Source organism: Petaurus breviceps, unplaced genomic scaffold (genome assembly GCF_028583685.1).
Source record: "Petaurus breviceps papuanus isolate PSGF00001 unplaced genomic scaffold, PetGlider_PUasm1.0 90721, whole genome shotgun sequence".
In the NCBI taxonomy this organism is placed as follows: domain Eukaryota; kingdom Metazoa; phylum Chordata; class Mammalia; order Diprotodontia; family Petauridae; genus Petaurus; species Petaurus breviceps.
Genome location: NW_027187322.1, coordinates 8249056 through 8267568, shown reverse-complemented (window position 1 = coordinate 8267568; position 18513 = coordinate 8249056). Strand labels below are relative to the sequence as shown.

The following is an 18513-nucleotide window of genomic DNA, read 5'->3' as shown; positions in this document are numbered from 1 at the left end:
TGGTATTTTGAACCTGGGAAGTTGCCTTTGCTTGGTATTACATTACAACTGGTTGTGTGACAGCAGCACGGATGTGCGTGCACACACACACACACACACACACACACACACACACTCCTGGATAAACCAAATGGAATCTGAAATCAAGCGCCCTTATCCTCAAATAACAAAAAGAACTAAGGTGTCCGGACATAGTGACAAGCTTCCTTTCAGGGCCTCGTGTTTTAAGGGAAGCATCCCTCACCTTGCTTTGGATTAGGCCAGAGCTGCCTTTGATACAGAGGCCACCCCCCACCTCAACCCCTCAGGGACATGGCTTCTAACTCGCTGAACTGCTGCTCTTTCTTTAAAGACCAACCCAAATATCACCTCCTCCAGGAAGCTGTCCTGATGCTCACCAAGGCTAGATGCTACTCTGTTCTGCAGAGAGCCAACGCACTTGTATCTGAGGCTGGAACCAATCCCGGGTCCTCCCGGCTCCGGGGCCAGCGCTCTTACTCACTGTGCCACCTAGCCGCCCCCAACGCACTTCTAAACAGGCTCGATGGCTGCTGAGGCCCCCTCCTTCTACATCAGTTCTGCACCCTGTTCCTCCCACCCCCCAACGAGGACCAGCAGCACCAGGAGGGGAGGCACCAGTCTTAGATGCCCAGCCCAAAAGACATGAAACAGAAGATGGGTCCCCATGGGGAGGACCTTAAAAAGCAGCCTGGCTACTACGAGCCTTCCCGAGATGAGACTTAAGAACAGGTGGGTGCTGACAAAAATGTGATGGGTGTGACCCGAGGAAGTGGGCTGGAGCTGGCAAGACTTCCACTCAGATGACCTGGGGCTAGTCCTGTAACCTCTGGGCCTCAGTGTGTACATCTGTACAAAGGCCCTTCCAGTTCTAAACCCGAGATCCCAGGACAATGCAGGAGGGGCAGTCTGAGGGGCATCGCGTGACAGAAGGGAAATGGGAGCACAAAGCCCAGCCCAGCGCTGGCCAAGGCTTGACAAGTGACAACTGGGTGGCTTGAGGACAGCTGCAAGTTGCCCAAACAGCTCTGCTTAAGAACAGGAAAAGTAGAAATGGCAACTTCTGCCAAGAGTCTTGCTTTGGAACACAATCCTATTCCCCCAAGCTCAGATCTGAATGTGCCAGTCTCCGGTAGCTCTTGGGCCTCGCCAAGTTGCTGGCAGTTTCTTTGTTATTAATAATTCATTCCTACAAGACCCCAAAAGCTAAATATTAACAATGCCAGGAACACATGCCATCTCAAGAAAGTGTCCTCAAACTCCTTCTGGTCTGGGGGAGTCAAATGAGGAGAGGACTGCTAGAGAGAGGCAGTTTTCATCCACCCTTTCTACTTTTCACCAGGAAGGAAAGAGTTCTGCCAGAAGTTTGTCCAAAGCAAAACTAACAATGCTTTTTAAATCCCTGAAAGTAGGAGAACAGCCTGGGAGGAGGCCCCAGTTCCTCCACTGTCCAAGGTCATCAAGACAGTTAAGTCACTTAAATAAACTCTCTGGGCCTCAATTTAATCCTCTATAAAATAAGGAAGCAGGCCCTTTCCTGCTCCAAACCTCTGACTCTGACAGATCTCAAACAGGCCCCTTCTGGTCTTACACACTTGATTCTGGACCTCGGGCTGCTCACGCTCATACAGACACAATAGCCAGTTATATACATACATTGTCATCATCCTCTATGGCTTCCCCAGTAAAATAAAGGACCGCGCGTGGAACTATCCTTTCACGGAAGAAGTGCCCAATTTCAAAATCTGAGGCCAATGTAAATTCTGAATCTTCATCCTGTGGGAGAAAACATCACTAGTAACTACACAAGATCTCCTGTTTGACCCATCAGCTTAAGAACAGAGGCAAACGTGGCCTGGCTACAAGGGTGCAGAGGCCCAGGCTCCGGTAATGGGACCATCACTGAACACACACATAACACAAGACCACTGTCTGGCCTCCAACACTACTCAGGACATTTGGGCTACTTTCATGTCAAAATCTTTAGTTCTTATGTTATGAAACATTTATCAAGTTCCTCCAAGGCTATTTAAAAAGGAGCAGCCCAGCAGAAGAGACACAGCAGAGAGCGCTGACCTCTAGAGCAGGGATGGTCATTGTTCCTCCCCTGGTGCAGAAAGCAGAGACACACAAATTCAGCCCGGAGTCTGGGCTTGCTGTGAGGCATGCTCTCTCCACTAGGGATCCATTATAAATCAGCACCCAGACTGAAGAACATTTAGAAGTCTAAGAAAACACAGCAATGTTAGGATAAACAAAGCTTGGAAATATGGATCTTACCAGTGACTCTCCATCCCCAGATACTATAAAAATAAAGAAAAAATTAAATTAATCTTTAAATAAATGCAGCATTTCTGCCCTGCCCCCAGCCCAGCTGACTGAGCTTTTCTGTCTGCTGGGGCTAGCCCTTGGCTCAGCAGTAAGAAATCAGCAAATAGGAGTGGCTAGGTGGCGCAGTGAATAGAACACTGGCTCTGGACTCGGGAGGACCTGAGTTCAAATGCGGCCTCAAGACACAACACAAAAATAAATTAGCTGTGTGACCGTGGGCGAGTCACTTAACCCCAATTGCCCTGCCCCCCCCCAAAAGAAAAAAAATTAGCAGGGAATGTTATTTCTTCAGAGCTCTAGATTATCCCACGATATTGGAAACTGGGCCGTTTTCCAAGACGGTGACTGGTTTAAATTGCCAGGGCCCCCCAAAACTGGTCACCTAAGGTTTGGACAAAGGGGACAACTTTAAGAACACAACGGACACGTTCAAAGAGGAAGAAAAGCCCAATGCTGGGTGACAGCTGGGAAAGAACGTCTTCAGAACCTCAGCAGCCAAAGTACAGCAAGGCTGGGGGAGGGGCAGCCGAGCTGCTTCTGGAGCAACAAAGACGGACATGAAAACCGGGTTTTCCAAACGACTCTACTTTGGCACATTCAAAGTAAGTCAGGGAAGGTCCTCTTTACTATTAAGAGCGCAAGACTGACGCGCACTAGGCAGCGAGGATGCATTCAGGGGGCTCGCTATTGGGGGTGGGGAGAAAATATTGTAACTCGAAATCCTGGGGGAACGAATGCTGAAAACCAAAAATAAATCAACAGATAAAAAAGAATGCAGGCCTGCTCACACTGACACTGAACTAAAAACCCTCTTCAGAAGACCTAACAGGCAGCCAAAGACCGATCGAGGCCAGCCTCTTCTCAGTCTGTAATCAGACTGAAGCCAAGTCCAACCGACCCAGAGAAGAAACAAAGCACATGGCGCTGCCCTACGCTTCCCAGAGGAGCGGCGAGGACCCCACCGGCCGCCTGCCCCATCACCAGCTCCCCCACCTCCAGAGGGCAAGAGGGAGAGCCTCGGGCCTGATCCTGGCTCTGGCATCTCTCTAGGTCACACCTGCCCATCCCACGGGAAGGGAACGAGAGGAGGGCAAAAAAGCCTACCCGCGTGGACACAGCGGGAATTACCTTTGATGGGGCTAAAGAAGTTAAAGAAGGAATCATTGGGGACTTGCTTCGTGACCGTCCTCACGGTGCCGCGGCCCTTGTGCTTCTGCTTTTTCTTGATCGTCTTCACTGTCACATTCTTGCCCTTCTTCCACTCAATAGTGCATCTGGAGGAGCAGAGTCCAGTCACAAAGCCACGTCCCCCAACTTCCCCCAACCCAGACCAAGGCTGTTGCAGCCAGGCCTATAATGAAGTTAGAATACTGGGGCTGGGGGCAGCTTTATTAGGATTCCATCAAAGGCCGGTTTGCATTAAGAGGAAATCCTACTCCCTAAAATAAAAGGGTCATTGAGTGGACACGACAGAACAAGCCTCATGAACCCAAGCCGGAGAACTAGACAGAAAAGACTGAGCTGCCCAGAGGATACCACACCCCTCTGTCCAGGACAGGGGCTTTCTGGACAGCCTGGAGCTGTCCTTGGGGGGACATTATCAGTGACATGAAAGAATCATTCACTTTAGTTCTTCTCAACAAAAGCAACATTCCTCTGGGAGGCCAGGCAGGTGAGGCCCCTGAATCTTGTGGCCCAACAACCATCCCTACAGACCAGTGAGGGTAAGTGACCCAGTTCCCACAGCCTTAGATAAACTGCAGGTGAGCCCTGACCTTGCCCAAAAAGCCCTCTCAGAAGAACGTGCAGCATGTCTCCCTAAGTATGCAGTGCTTCCCAACCCTCGCACATAGCTCAAGTGTCCGTAAGAAAACTGTCCTGTGAGCCGGGCAAGAAAGAGGCCTGTCTCAGGACAAGAGCAAACTTGAGTTTTATCAGCATTACAAGACACAAGTTTATGGCACTTCATCAATCTGAATTCTGTGTATAAAAAAGCAGGCAGGCTCTGACTGCAGTAAATATTTCCTCTTATTTACTTTCTAGTAAGAAAATTCTGTCAAGAAAAAAAGACAGTTCAGGGGTGGAGCCAAGATGATGGAGTAAAGGATGGAGTAAAGGCAGGAACTTGCTTGAGCTCCCGCTCCAACCACCTCCATTACCTATGAAAAATGACTCTAAACAAACGTTAGAGCTACAGAACTCACAAAGTGACAGAGAGAAACACACCTCCCACTGAAGGCAGCCCGGCAGGCTGACAGGAATAGTCTAGCACACCCAGCTGGGAGCCAAGCTCAGTCCCACCTGAGCCGAGCCAGCCCAGACTCATGGCCCAGACCGGCCAGAGAAGACTTCAGGGCAGCCAATCACCTGCAGTTGTGCCAGTTTCCAGACTTCTCAACCCATAAATGGCAAAGAGAAAGTAAAAGATCAGTGGGGAACCCTGCTGATACGGGTGACAGTACAGTGTTGTCCAGCCCCTGCCCCTGGGGCAAGAGATGGTGAGGACACAGTGGCTGCAGCTGCTGCCTCCTGAGCCCCAGGCCTACAGATGGCAGGGGGACCAAGTGACCATTCAGAGGATAATTGCTCTTGCTCTGACCTGCTTGGATCTGTGTCACAGTCCTGGGGTGAGGTCCTGGGGTGAGGAGCACGAGCAAGGCAGAGCTTGTTGAGACTGGAGGAGGCAGTCCTCCTCACAGATCTGAGGCAGGTGCCTAGAAAAAGCTTTGCCAACAGCTGTGCAAAACCCCATTAATTTGGGATACAGCACTCTTCACTCTGGAAGCAGAGTTCTACCGTGGCAAAGAGCTCCAAAGCCAAGTCACTAGCTGGCAAGATGAGTGAGCAGACGAAGCGCCATCAGACCAGAGAATCATCCCTTGGTGACAAAAGACAATCAAAACAGAGCCGGAGAGGACAACAGAGTCAGAACTCCTGCATCAAAAGCCTCCGAGAACACCATGACCTGGCGCAGGCCGCGGAGGAGCGCAAGAAGGGTTCTGAAACCAAGAGAAGCGGAGGAAAAATTGTCGCCAGAAAATCACGAAAAGTGAGCCGACAGCCCGCTAAAGGAGACACAGAAAAGATTGAAGAAAACGACATCTTAAAAAATAGACTGACCCAAATGTCAAAAAGAGGGGCAAAACTGAGGCCCCAAAAGCCTCAGTGAGGAGCAGAGTGCCTTAACAAGCTGAGCTGCCCAGGCGGAAAAGCTCAATGGAGGGAATCACTCCTTCAAAACTAGATTGGAGCAAATGGAAGCCAATGCCTTTCTGAGAAATCAAGATACTATAAAAAAAGATACAAACAAAATGAAAAAATAGAAAGCAATGTGAAACATCTCACTGGAAAAACCACTGACCTAGAAAATAGATCCAGGAGAGATCATTTAAAAATTACTGGACTACCTGGAAGCCATGATCAAAGAGTCTAGACACCATCTTACAAGAAATTATCAAGGAAAATTTCCCCGATATTCTAGAACCAGAGGGCAAAACAGAAATTGAAAGAATTCACTGATCACCTCTTGAAAACGATCCCAAAAAGAAAACTCCTAGGAATATTATAGCCAAATTCCAGAGTTCCCAGGTCAAGGAGAAAATATTACAAGCAGCCAAGAAGAAACAACTTGAGTATTGTGGAAACACAATCAGGATAACACAAGATCTAGCAGCGTCTACATTAAGGGATTGAAGGGCTTGGAATATGATATTCCAGGGGGTCAAAGAATCACCTACCCAGCAAACCTGAGTATAATACTTCAGTGGAAAATATGGATATTTAACAAAATAGAGGATTTTCAAGCATTATTGATAAAAAGACCAGAGCTGAACAGAAAATTTGACTTTCAAATACAAGAAGCATGAGAAGGTAAACAGGAAAAAGAAATCATATGGAACTTATTAAGTTGAACTGTTTACATTCCTACATGGGAAAATAATTGTAACTCATGAGACTTTTCTCAGTATGAAGATAGCTGAAGGGAATATATATGTATATGTACGTATATATTTATGTATAGGTGCATGTATGTGTGTACGTATATGTATACATATATTTATGTATACATAAAGGGCACAGGGTGAGTTGAATGTGAAGGGATGATATCCAAAAAATAAAATTGAGAGGTGAGATAGGAACAATATATTGGGAAAAGGAGAAAGGGAGAGGTAGAATAGGGTAAATTATCTCATATAAAAGAGGCAAGAGAAAAACTGTTACAATGGAGGGGAAGAGCAGGAAGGTGAAAGAGAATGGGTCAACCTTACTCTCATTGGATTTGGCTTAAGGAGGAAATAACATACACACTCATTTGGGTATCTTACCCTACAGGAAAGTAAGGAATAAGAGGGGGAGAAAACAGAAAAAATGGGGGGTTAGATAGGATGGAGAGAAATATAGTTAGTCTATCACAATATAACTACCATGGAAATATTTTCCATAACTACACATGTACAACTTATATTGAATTGCTAGTCTTCCCAGTGGTGGTGGGTGAGGAGGGAAGAAGAGAAAGAATCTGGAAATCAAAGTTTAAAAAACAAATGTTAAAAATTATTTTTTACATGGAACTGGGAAATAAGATATACAGGCAATAGGTATAGAAATCATCTTGCCCTACAAAAAAGTAAGGGGGGGGGATGGGGAAGGATATAAGAAAGAACAGATTGGGGGAAGGGTTAGTTCAGTAGGCTTGCTATCTTGGGGTGTGGTGCAGGGGAGAGATGGGGAAAAAATCTGTAAATCGAAATCTTAAGTAGGGGCAGCCAGCCAGCCCTGGAGTCAGGAGGACCCAAGTTCAAATCCAGCCTCAGACACTTAAAACTTACTAGCCATGTGAGCTTGGCCAAGTCATTTAACCCCAATTGCCCTGCCTTCCCCTCTCCAAAAAGAAAAGTCTTTTGGAAATGAAAGTTGAAAATTAAAAAATAAATTAATTAAAAAAAAAACAAAAGAAAAAAGTTCTCATAAAACAAGAGATACCTGTCCTCAGCTCCCTCCGCCAGTCCCTTCTCCAGGAGGCCTTTCCTGGTATCATGCCTCAGATACTGACTACCTGAATGACCCCAGGCAAATCACCTAAGCAGTGTCTCCCTAAGCAGACCCCGCCCCCACCCGCCTACTCCCAATCAGCATGACAATCCAATGAGATGACTTGTGGAGTCCTTACCACAGTGCTGGGCACACAGCAGGTGCTCAATAAATGCTTGTTTCCCTCCTTCTGTGACTGTGTGGGGGGCAGGGCTTTGTGAATGTAAGTTTCCTGAGGGCAGGGCTGCCTCTGAACCCCTAGCACCTAGGACAACGCCCGAATGTTCACTGAATGGGGAAAGACCAGAATCCACTGGAAAAGGGCACTGGCTTTTCCTTACCCTTCACAGTCGACTATTTCAGGCCCTTCGAAGGAAAAGGGGTCGCTCGTATCTGGCTCTGACTTCATCTTATACGTCTTTGTCAGGACAGAGTTGGTGAAGTAGTCGTTGGGCTCAAAGTGGAACTCTAAGGAGAAAGACTGGGGAGAGAAGAACACGGAGTCACCCAGGGGCTTCAGGGGTTTTCCTATTCCCAGCCAAAGCCTTGCCCAAGACAGCTGGCTCCGCAAGACAGTGGTCTGCAGAGGGGAGCCTGCCACCACGACACCAGATGGCAAAGGGCTCCAGCAAAGACTGTGTCCACTGCCATGCAGAGACCAGCCCGTCACTTCAGGGCAGTGTTCCCAGCCTCCTCGGCAATCTCGACCCCTGGCCTACGACCATGGCCTCCTTAGAGCCTCCCCACTGAGCACCACTCCATCCATCTACAGCTTAGTCTTTTCACACTCACTCCAGAAGCTCCACAACTTAGCTCGGCATCGAGAACCATGAACACCCTGGACTCCCCCTTGACCAAAGTCCCGCCAAACTGGCCCTGCCCTTGATCCTCCCAGCTCAGGCTGTGAGCTGGCTACTCCCCGTCCCCTCCGGACCCTGAATCCACCAAGTGTCACAGGGAAAAGGAAAGCCAACCATCACCTGCCCTGGCTTCACCCATGTCAAACAAAGGGGCCTAGGGAGTGGCACAGCAAGGCTGCCATCCTGGTGTGCACACCGGCGGGGAGCAGAGTCACAGGGAACCCGGCCACGGGGCCATGAGGACCGTCACTCTGCTACTCTGCCTAGTTGTACCCAAATTCACGCTCTTTTTCCTGTTGTTCCCCCTTTCTAGACTGAGCGAACTCCTCTTAACTTCACCCTCCTTCCCTGGGGAATTAAGTTCTGGTTTTAAACCGCTGGACAAAACCTTGGCCCACAATGGTGGCAGCACTGCCAGAACCACCTCCCATCTCTGGCAGGCACTGGTAGGGAGTCTGCCCTCCCTTCTCTGCCACTCACAAATGAGCTCAGAATTTTACAATTATCATCTCATTTGATTTTCCCCAAAGCCATCAGAGTGAAAATTTTATAAGTAGGGAACTGAGGTCAAAAATGGATTTGTTTGAGATAAAAACAGAACCAACAGCATGTGGCCAAAAGGGACTTGAAAGAGGTGGGGGAGCTCTCTTGGCCTCAAGAGTCATGCACTTGGGTCTCTAACCACAAGGACTGAGCTTCTAAGAGGAAGGAAATCTGTCTTATGCTGTCCTGTTGCCTAGAATGGGGCAGGTGAAGGAAGACCAGTGGACTGGGCAGTGGGGTGGTCTAGAGCAAAGAACCAATGTGGAAGTATGGGATCTGAGTTCAAATGCTGGCTCTGTCACTACTTATGTGACCTCGGGCTAGTTATTGGGGACTGGACTGGGTCTCTAGGGTCCTTTCTAGCATGCCCCAGTGCTGGTGAGGGCCTGCTGTCATAGACAGATGCACATATGCCGTCAGTGAACTGCCTAGAGGAGCTGTATGGCCAATTGAGTGGTCCCTGATGGATGCTAGGGGCTCATCCTGTGCTGAGCAACAGAGTGGAGATGGAGAGGTGCACCCACCAGCTGGGGAGACAGTCCCGACCCCCCCCCCCCACTGCCAGCTGCCCTCCAGCTACACTCTACATTTAGGGTGTCTGAAGGTCTCTTACTAGCTTTATCAACGCAGCTTTAATAGCTTAAAACTGCTCTAAGAATCTGGGGACACTTGTGCTCGGGGCAAGTTCAAGTTCAGGGCCCCAGGGGCAGGCTGTAGTCAGGCTTTTCTTTCTGAGGCCACCAAGATTATCAGCACAGTGCGTGTCACACAGCCATGTGAAGTAGAACCAGAGATAATATATGGTTCAAAACCAAGATTAGATTTAGCAAGAAGCATTCTGGGAAGTAAACGTGGAACTGAGATCCCACAAGCCGCCAAACCCGACACAATCTGACCCTGTGATAACAGCCTAAAGAGAACAAAGAAAGAAACAAAGGGCTACAAATGCAAATACTCGCAGCAATGCTTTGTGTTGTAGCAAAGCAATGGAAACTAAAGGGTGTCTTTCAGCTTGGCAAGGGCTGAACAAATGGCGATATTCAAATCTGAGGGAGTTTCAGGGAGCCATGGGCCATGGGGACACCGGGGTGAAGAACTGAGGAAGGAATCTCTAAAGGGACAACCAACCAGGACGTTAGCTGCCAGAGCACAACCCGCCTCTGGGAGAGGCCCAAGGAAACATCTTTGCTCACAAACCGCTGGCGGCGGCGTCTGTTTACTCGGTTTTTGTAGGGAGCAGAGGAAGGCTAGCAAGGGCAATGCCAAAGAGGAGAACATCAAGCAAATACTTTCAGAAACGCACAGAAGTTCAGAGGGAGAGAGACACCAAGGACACCTGCTAACACCACCAGACACTTAAAAAAAGGGGCTGTACACAACAGGTATGTTTCATATCCAATTCTTTCTTCTTTTTGTATACAGAAAATTCACATCTGTTAAATTCATAACCAAAGAACTCCCAAAAACGTTTTACCAGAATTTTTGAGATTGTATGTAGCAGACTAGAAAAGAGCCAGTGAAGATGGATCACTAGGGGGTGCCACTGTGCCAAGAGGCCTGAGTTCAAACGACCTCAGGCACTTATCATCCTGGGCAAGTCACTTTGCCCTGTTTGGCTCGGTTTCCTCATCTGTAAAATGAGAAGCAAATGGCAAACCACTCCAGTGTGTGCCAAGAAAACTTCAAATGGGGTCCTAAAGCATCAGACAAGACTGAAAACAACTGAACAAGGTCTGTGTTAAGTCAAAGAAGGGGTTCAAAGGTACAGACCTTGAGAAGTCTACTCTCCCCCTCAAACGTAATCTTGTTCCCTACTGCCACACTTGTATATACTCTATGGAGGCCCGACCCCATCTGGGCTGCATCTCAAACACCAGAATAACGAGGCTGAAACACACCCAACTTGAGCCTCAGAAGGTCAGCCTAAAGCAGAGGTGCACCACTACCCAGGGGCTATGAGCCCCAAGAGGGATCACCCCTACGGGCCATGGCCAACTCTCCCCTCTGCCTCACTCCTTCCTCACTTCTCCTTTTAGGGCTTCCTTGGTCCTGCCGAGGTCACCAAAGGCCAATCAGAGATTAGCTCCCCCAGTGGCTGCACCGTTCTTCAGTCACAGTAAAGCTGTCCCCTTGTGTAGCCTGCCCACCAGCCATCACCACACCAAAGGTCACACAGGCCCAGAACCCACTGACCACCAGCAGAGCAGCAGCAGTCAGGATGTGAGCTTTGATTTTCAACCTGCCCCTGCAGATACAGCCTTCCTAACAAGCGTCCTTTGCAGACTGCTGCACCAAGGCCCGGCCCTGTCTGTCACAGGGCACATCCTGCCCATGCAGGCAAAGGAGCCTCCACCAGGGGTCACTGCCTACTCACGTCTCACACCTTGGTGCTGCAGCCCATCGGGCCTGCCTGCCACCAATCGGAGCACTAACGACTACTCAAGTTTCCAATACTTACCATGGGCTGCCCAGGATCTGAAAACTTTACTTTAATATCTTGCAAGTGTTTCAGAATCGGTTCGTCATATTCCTAGTCACAAAAGAAAGAATAAATTAGCCAGAACATGTTGTAAGGAGAAGACCTGGTGCTACACAATTCTCTTCACGTTCTCTCTGGGACACTGGAGGATCTGATGCCACCACATCCTGGCTTGCCCCTTGTGGTCCGTGCCAGCCCCGGCCTCTCTGGGGCTCCGAGCCTTCCTTCTTCCTCCCATCCCGCTGCCAGGACTGTCCCTTTTCCCTCACGGCCCCTCCCAGGCACTGGGATGTTCCACTGGATACATCTGTCTGCCTGTTCGGGTGTGCTGCAGCCCTTCCCCTCCACCAACGGCAAACTCTTAAAGCTCTCGGTCCGGCAAGACTCGAGCACTCAAACGGCTGAGAAGTCTCAGTGCCACCTCCTGGGCAAGAGCCTGATGAAGCAGAAAGTTTCTAAAGGCAAGGCCACATGGGGATTAACTGAGAAAACAGGCAGGTTTCATCTGAAGGCTTGGGTTCCGTGATAATTGTCTTGGGCCATCAGATGAAAGTGCTTCCACAGAGGGCAGAATGAACTGAGCAGTGGATGGAAGCTGTAGAAGCAAGAAGAGGCTAAGCTCAGAGTTAGAGCGGCCCCTGCCTTGTTGGAGACCCCCCTACAGGGTGGATGAGCCCCACTGGGCTCTTCTGGGGGGTGGACCTTGTGACCCCTCGAATTTGGCCCTCTGGCATCTGGCCCAGAGGCCATGCCTCCACCTTTACGGAGACCCAAAGCAAGGGCCGGGGCTGCCTGGCCACCCGAGACAAGCGCCTGCACTAGGGCATGCCCGGGGTTGTGTGAGCCTCCCTCTGGCAGCCTGAGTGTAGCTGCTCACACATCACGACGACAGCTGCTACAGCAGACTCCCCAAATGCCAGGAGACGTTCTCCTGCCGCAGAGCCCACCCAGCTCTGTGGTTTAGGGTCAGATCTTTCCCTGTGGCACAGAACTCCAAAAATAATTCTGGAAGTCAAAGGTGAAACTTGATTCTACTTACTGAAGCACTTGCAGCAGCCACCATTTTGGTAACATAAAGCAAGGTCGGCCTGCAGCTAAATCTCAAACCTCTCCAGAGAGAGGGGAGGACTGGGAGGAAGCCTTCTCAAGAGGCGGGCACTTCCACGGCTCACGCTGCGGCTCCCTGGTCACAAGCCGCGCAGTGGGGTCAGTCAGAGGGATCCCACCCTGCTGCCCAACGGGGAGGACAAAGACCCTTTGCCAGGACCGAGTCTGACCGGGGCCCACCTCCCTCCATGAAGCCATCACAGCAATACGAGAGCTGGCTAACCATGAGAGCCAGGAGGTTCTAGAACCTGAGGCCTGTCAGGGCCAAATCACTTCAAGGGATACAAGCCAGCTTCTCAAGTGCACTCAGCAAAGGGCACCAGCTCAAAGACGAAACAGAGGCAGGGCCCCGCCCAAGGAGGGTCTGAGGCCACCATTACCTGGACTAGCTCACTCAGCATATCCACATTTCTAAAGATCGTAAACCAGAATTCGGGGATCCCTTTGGGGTTCAGCTCATCTCCAGATGCTTCGTTCTCAGCGATCACCACTTTGCTCTTCAGGTCTCCCTGGAAGAAAGATGTTCAAAATGGAGAATTATGTAAAAATAGCCAAGTGTTTCGCTCCACAGACACAAAGAAATGTATGGGCACGGCGTCAAAAAGTACACAGGCCTGTGCCAGCCTCTGGGCCACACCCCTGCACCTTCACAAGGGCAGGTATCATGCAGTGTTCAGGAAATCACCCCCGTCCTGAAGGATGGACTATGGGGAGAATGCAATGGGTTTGAGGACCCCATACACACAAATAAACCCAAATCCTCTGGGGCCACTGGGCTTAATCAAGAGTTTATAGAAGGGAAGAGAGCGTGCAACAGGTCCTAATGTTGAAGGCAACAGACATCACACAGACCGTATAAATGGAGTGTAGCCATATTCTGGAAAAATGTGGACCCCTTTTTCTGGCCACCACCCCCCTCTCTACGCTGTCTCTCCCTATCAGACTGAAGCTTCTTGAGGGCAGGGCCTGTCTCTGCTTTTATAACTGCAGCCCATGCACTCAGCAGCCTCCTGGCACATCAGCTTTTCTTTCACTCATGCATTCCTTCATGTTTGCCTACTGAGTGTGTACTTTTAAGGGAACTGAGAAAAAACCCAGTTTCACAAATGTGAAGCCACAATAACTTGTATGTCAAAAGAGCTCCACAGAGACTAAGATATTTCTCATAAGCCCACAGTTACCATTCTATAGATTTTCCTCTCAATGTGAAAATGACTAATGATGTAAACAAAGCCATTCAAGGACAACTGAGAATGCAGACCATTGGTCGTTCCAGAGAACTGATGTTGGAATAGATTGACTTTTTCATTAAGAGATTACAGGTAAAGAGAAGTAAGTTTTTCTAGCAACCATTTCAATGGGCTTTTTGTTGTTTTGTTAGGGGTGATATGGCGGCGTGGGAAGGAGATTGATTATTGGGTGGCAAGTGTAGCATAAAAAACAAGATGCATTAATCCAACATAAAAAGCAAAGGCCTGGGTTTTGAACCATAAAACCACAGCAAATGCCAACGCCACCCAGAGCTGCCAGAGCACATTCTGCCAAAGATCAGCAGGCTTCCAAAGCCCTCCGGAAGTCAACACGATCAGAATGAAAAGCTGTTCCCCAAATGTCAACGCAGAGAGACACGAGTCAATCTGGATGAACACTGGGATGTTACTGTGGCACTGGAATGGAACCCATCATCAGAAAGTGGCTGCCAACAGGTTACGAACAGTGCAGAGTTTATGAGAGGAGCTTTTCTATACTAACAAAAGAACTTCCGTGTTGCTTAAATACACTTTATATCGATTACCCTTTTCCTCAGATCAGCTGTCTGCACTGATAAGCAGGCTGGTGGAGAGGGCTGCTTAAAACGCCCTCTGCCCATCCACGTGACCCCTTTCTATCCAAACACCACTGAGGTCTAGTCTCCATCACCAAGTTCCAATCCCTTTTAAAAAATCCTCTGTAGGGTTTCTTATCCCCAACTCACACCTCCTTTTCTCAGCTTTCTGGCTGCCTCGTAAACACATACCCAGCTGTGTTCATTTCCAGCTCCTAGGGGCCACATTCTGCTGCATCTTTCTGATTACTTTGTTTCAGGGACTTTCTGTCTTCTAATTCTCCTGTTCACTGTCAATTGATATGTTCTGCTGACTACTCCTGGCAAGTTCTGCCTAAAAACTATTCATCCCAATAACCTCGCACCTTCTTTCTATATGAGGGGGAGCATTTTGGGGGGAAAACTACTAAAAAGAACAAAAAGACAAGATGCTACTCCCAGAAGGCCCGGGAGTTCTCACTTACAGCCAGCTTCTCCTCCTCCTCATTCTCACTGGGCCATTCTGATTCTGCATCTGTAGGCTCAACATCACCAGTGACAAAATCCCGTCTCTGCATCAGAATGAAAACAAACAATGCAGCACTTATTCTGGAGATGACGTGTCAGGAGCTCTCTCCTCTAAACCCCAAGGTCCTGCACACGCCCTGGGCGGGCAAGGCCTACCTTGTCAAAGAGAGGCTGGTAGAGAGCGGAGTACTTCCGTTCCAGATCATGCACTTCCTCATAGAACTTGGCCTCGATGTGCGCACACTTCACCTGGAGCTGTTTCAAAGCATCGATGCGCCTTCTGACCGCCTTGGGTAACCTGGCAGCAGAGCAGGACGGGGAGACCCTTATAACCCCACAGGCACTTAGCCAGAAGGGTTGGCAGGCCTCGCCGCCCCCCACCCCCCGCATTAACCCTCTCCCTTGGGCCCACACAGAGCTGCTGCCGCTGTCCACAGCTGTCTCTCTCCCAGGGAAGGCGGAGAACAGCAGCCGGGAGATGCCAAGCTCTGTTAAGTCAGCTCAGGAGACCTCTGACCTTCTGTGCACCCCACAAAAATTCTACAGCTTTGTGTCCATTTCATACTGGAGCAAAAGACACTATACGATAAAAGCCAGCATTTCTGTCTTCCCCCAAAGCCCTTCTGACCCAGAACTGTAAAACTTCCCTCTTTTCCACCAGTTCTCTCCTTTCACCTTAAACTCCAGGCTGCTTGCCAGGTGGTCCCCAGGACTCACGTTTCAATGTAGCTTGAAGGCGTGTGGGACACATTCTCAAGTCGCTCCTGGAGAGCTGCCAGCACCTGAGGGTTCTGCATCACCTGGTCCGTGAGTTTTTCTAGGAAAAGAATGCAGCGGTTTAAAACCGTATTACTCAAGGTCTTGAGTTGTGGCCTACAAGCTCCAGAGTCCTGTGGAGACAATCACTACTCAATGGGCGCGACTCTCAGCACACAAAAGCCAAACCTTAATTTTAGAAAAATACAGCCAAGTCTACATGAAGGAGACTAATGTACGCAGAACCAGCCAGCTCCCCTTTCCCTGGTGGAAAGTAACCGGCAACTGGCCATGGCAAAGGGCACGGCCCAAGCAAGCCTCCAAGGGGAGAACGCGCAATCTCTTTTCGAGACAGTCAGAAACTTTCTGTTCTCAATTGTTGTGCTTTAATCTCACATGTCCTAACCACGGAGAACATGAGAATTCCATGAAGTTTGGGCAGGAAAGCAGGATAAGAACATACAAGGTGACCAAGCTGAGCGAAAAGGTTGCATTTGTTGCCCAATGTATTTCTTTGGACGAGGCTCAATGTGAATACTATCTCGCCTGTCGTCCCCCCCCAATGATTCCTGGGCTTAGGTCAGGGCCAGAGAAGAGGAAGGGAAGCGGGAGGTGCCACTTCTTCAGAGGTAAACTCCGTCCATTCATTCCTCAGCATCACAAGGAGCGCCAATGTGCTGCCTTCTCCTTACACTGTTACTTGTCTTCCCAGATATCAAGGAAAGGAATAATAAAATGGAGTTGCTTTAAACCATCACGATAGGTCCAGGCCCTGCTAGGTTTACTTCAAAGTGAAACGCCAGAGAGATCGGAAACAGAAGTTATAAGCTAGACAGACACTTGACAGGTGTAACCTCCCCACCCAACCAGGGGACGCAGAGCTTGAACAGCTGCAAACACCCAGGCTCAGTGGGCGCTTAGGGCAACCAAGCAAGGAGCCCTGGGGGCTAGGCACCTTTACTTGGGATTTAGAAGAAAAAGGGAGTAATTGAAACAAAGCCTCACTTCCCACATTACTATCAATTACTGTACTCTACTAAACTCTGTTCTTATGATGCTGAATTTCCTATAAAAGTGAATGAAAAAAATGTTTAAATGTTCTCTAAAACCGTCCACATAAAACTCCTTCAATATCTGAAACTTTCTTGATCCCCAATTCTCACACCCCTAAATATCAGCCCTTCTGAAGGATAACCTTACCTTTGTCAGTTCTAGCAGTTTCAAAGGAATCTGAAGGAACATCTTCTGAATTACTAAAAAATATTTTAAAAATTAAAATTTAAAGGAAAGCTCCATTATAATAGAAAAAAATAAATCCTAACCAAATTGGATTTTTTAAAACTGTAACACATTGCAACCTAATTAACAGCTTGCTCTATGAAGCACCTTAAGTTGGAGAAGGGAGGTACACTAATTTGCTGGAAAGATTCTATTTTTAAAATAGTCTAACATCCACCTTTGGTCAAAGCTTCAAAAAACAAACCAACCAACAAAAAAACTGGACATTCCTCTGCCCCCTGATCCCACCTAACCTGCCGCACCCTCACCATTTCACACACTCCCAGTGGAGGGTCAAAGACAAAAGAAAACGACCTCCTAACGCTGCCAACGATGGCGGCTAGCGAAGTAAATCTGCAAGGATTTTCTTTTTCTTTTTTGGTTTCTGGGGGGCAGCTGGGGTCGGCCCACGGTCCCACGCCTAGCTGGAGCTCAGGCCCCCCTCACTCCAGGGCTGGCGCTCTCTCTCCTCACTGTGTCATCTAGCTGCCCCAGGGAGTTCAATTCTCCTAAAAACAGCAACCCAAGGGGCGGCCGGGGGGCTGGGCCCCGGCGCAGGGATGGCCCGGCACCGACTGGGCTCAGAAGCTCAGCACCGGCCCCGAAACACCGGGCCGGGTCACCCTCGGCGAGTCCCTCCACCTCGACTGCTTTAAGAAAACGTCAAGGCTCTCAGGGGCTGCCCCGCCGCCTGGGGGCGCTGCCGTGGGGCCCGCCCGGCCGGGGCTTACCTGCTGTCTGCCATCTCAAGGGTCTTAGCCACCTGCGAGTCAAAACCAAGAGTTAGTTCTCCCCGGGCGCGCACGCGCACGCGTGCCCACGGCGGCTTTGCGGTGGCCTCCTCTCACCGCGGAGAGCCTTGACGTTTTCTTAAAGCAGGAGCCCTTTAATGCCTCACGCCGGGCCTCCAGGCTCCAGTTCCCCGGGGGGCCCTGCAGCTCTGCCCCGGCCCGGCCCGCCCCCCCGGGAGGCCTGGCTGAGCGGACAGCGGGCGGACGCTGGGCCACGGCGGGCAGGGACGAGACCCAAGCGCCGGCCCGGCCGGAGAGGCCCCCCGCAGCCCCCTTCACGGGCCCGAGCCCACTCGGCTGCGGCGGTTAAAGAGGCCGCGCCGCCCCCCCCCGCCGCTGCCCCCCACAAGTCTGACGGGAAAAAGGGAGCAGACGGAGGGAGGGGCAGCACCTCACCCGCCCAGGCCCGAGGCCCGCGCGGTGGAGGCTAACGGACCAACCCCGCTGGGCCGAGCCGGCGCAGGCCCGAGGACGTGGGCTCAACGCCGCGGCCTGGGCGGGCCCTTCCCGCCTGGCCTCTCCCTTCCGCGGCCCCCCACCCACCTCGGGCTCCGGCTGCAGCGGCGGTTCCTGCGGCCTCGGCTCTCCCTCCTTAATGCTCCCTCTCTCAGGCTGCTGAGCCGCCGCGGCCGCCAACAACACCGCCTCCCATTGGCCGACGCGCCGCACGCGCTCTCTGCTTGCCTCCCCGCTACCAAGCAGCGCCGCGATTGGACACCGAGCGCCAGGGCGGAGCCGCAGGAGGGTGGCAACCAATCCGAGCCCGAATAGAGGTGACGCGAGAAGGAAGAGGAGGCCCAGGCCCGAGATGGGTAGCTCCCCCACCCCCCCCCCCCGCCGTGGCCCCACGCAGTCGTGCTGTTTTGCGCCTGCGCGACGCTCTCTCCGTATGCAAATGAGGAGAGCGTCCCTCTTGGCCTCGCGCCCCCCCTCCCCTCCCCCAGCGTTCCTTCGGCCTCTTTAAAGGGGCCGAGGCAGGAAGCCTGG

The 18513-nt window shown here is 50.5% G+C and overlaps 1 protein-coding gene and 1 non-coding gene across 4 annotated transcripts in view; both read right to left on the bottom strand.

Annotated features, from left to right (window-relative positions):
• The window catches only part of NAP1L4 (nucleosome assembly protein 1 like 4), a 27127-nt gene extending 8774 nt beyond the window's left edge, over nt 1–18353 (bottom strand). Inside the window, exons 1-12 of one of the 3 annotated variants that reach the window (XM_069066575.1) lie at nt 18070–18353; nt 17467–17498; nt 16658–16710; nt 15419–15518; nt 14858–14999; nt 14659–14745; nt 12750–12878; nt 11242–11313; nt 7722–7861; nt 3478–3623; nt 2299–2321; nt 1675–1794 (exon numbers count right to left, since the gene is read on the bottom strand). In XM_069066575.1, coding sequence (XP_068922676.1) covers nt 1675–1794; nt 2299–2321; nt 3478–3623; nt 7722–7861; nt 11242–11313; nt 12750–12878; nt 14659–14745; nt 14858–14999; nt 15419–15518; nt 16658–16710; nt 17467–17480 — 1026 coding nt within the window. In that variant the 5' untranslated portion in view covers nt 17481–17498; nt 18070–18353. The remainder of the gene's footprint in view (nt 1–1674; nt 1795–2298; nt 2322–3477; nt 3624–7721; nt 7862–11241; nt 11314–12749; nt 12879–14658; nt 14746–14857; nt 15000–15418; nt 15519–16657; nt 16711–17466; nt 17499–18069) is intronic. The other 2 variants (XM_069066573.1, XM_069066576.1) reach the window with 2 other exon arrangements.
• LOC138144984 (small nucleolar RNA SNORA54) lies at nt 13967–14091 on the bottom strand. Its single transcript, XR_011164060.1, has one exon. It is a non-coding gene; the product is annotated as a small nucleolar RNA SNORA54 (small nucleolar RNA).
• Nucleotides 18354–18513: the final 160 nt, after the last annotated feature.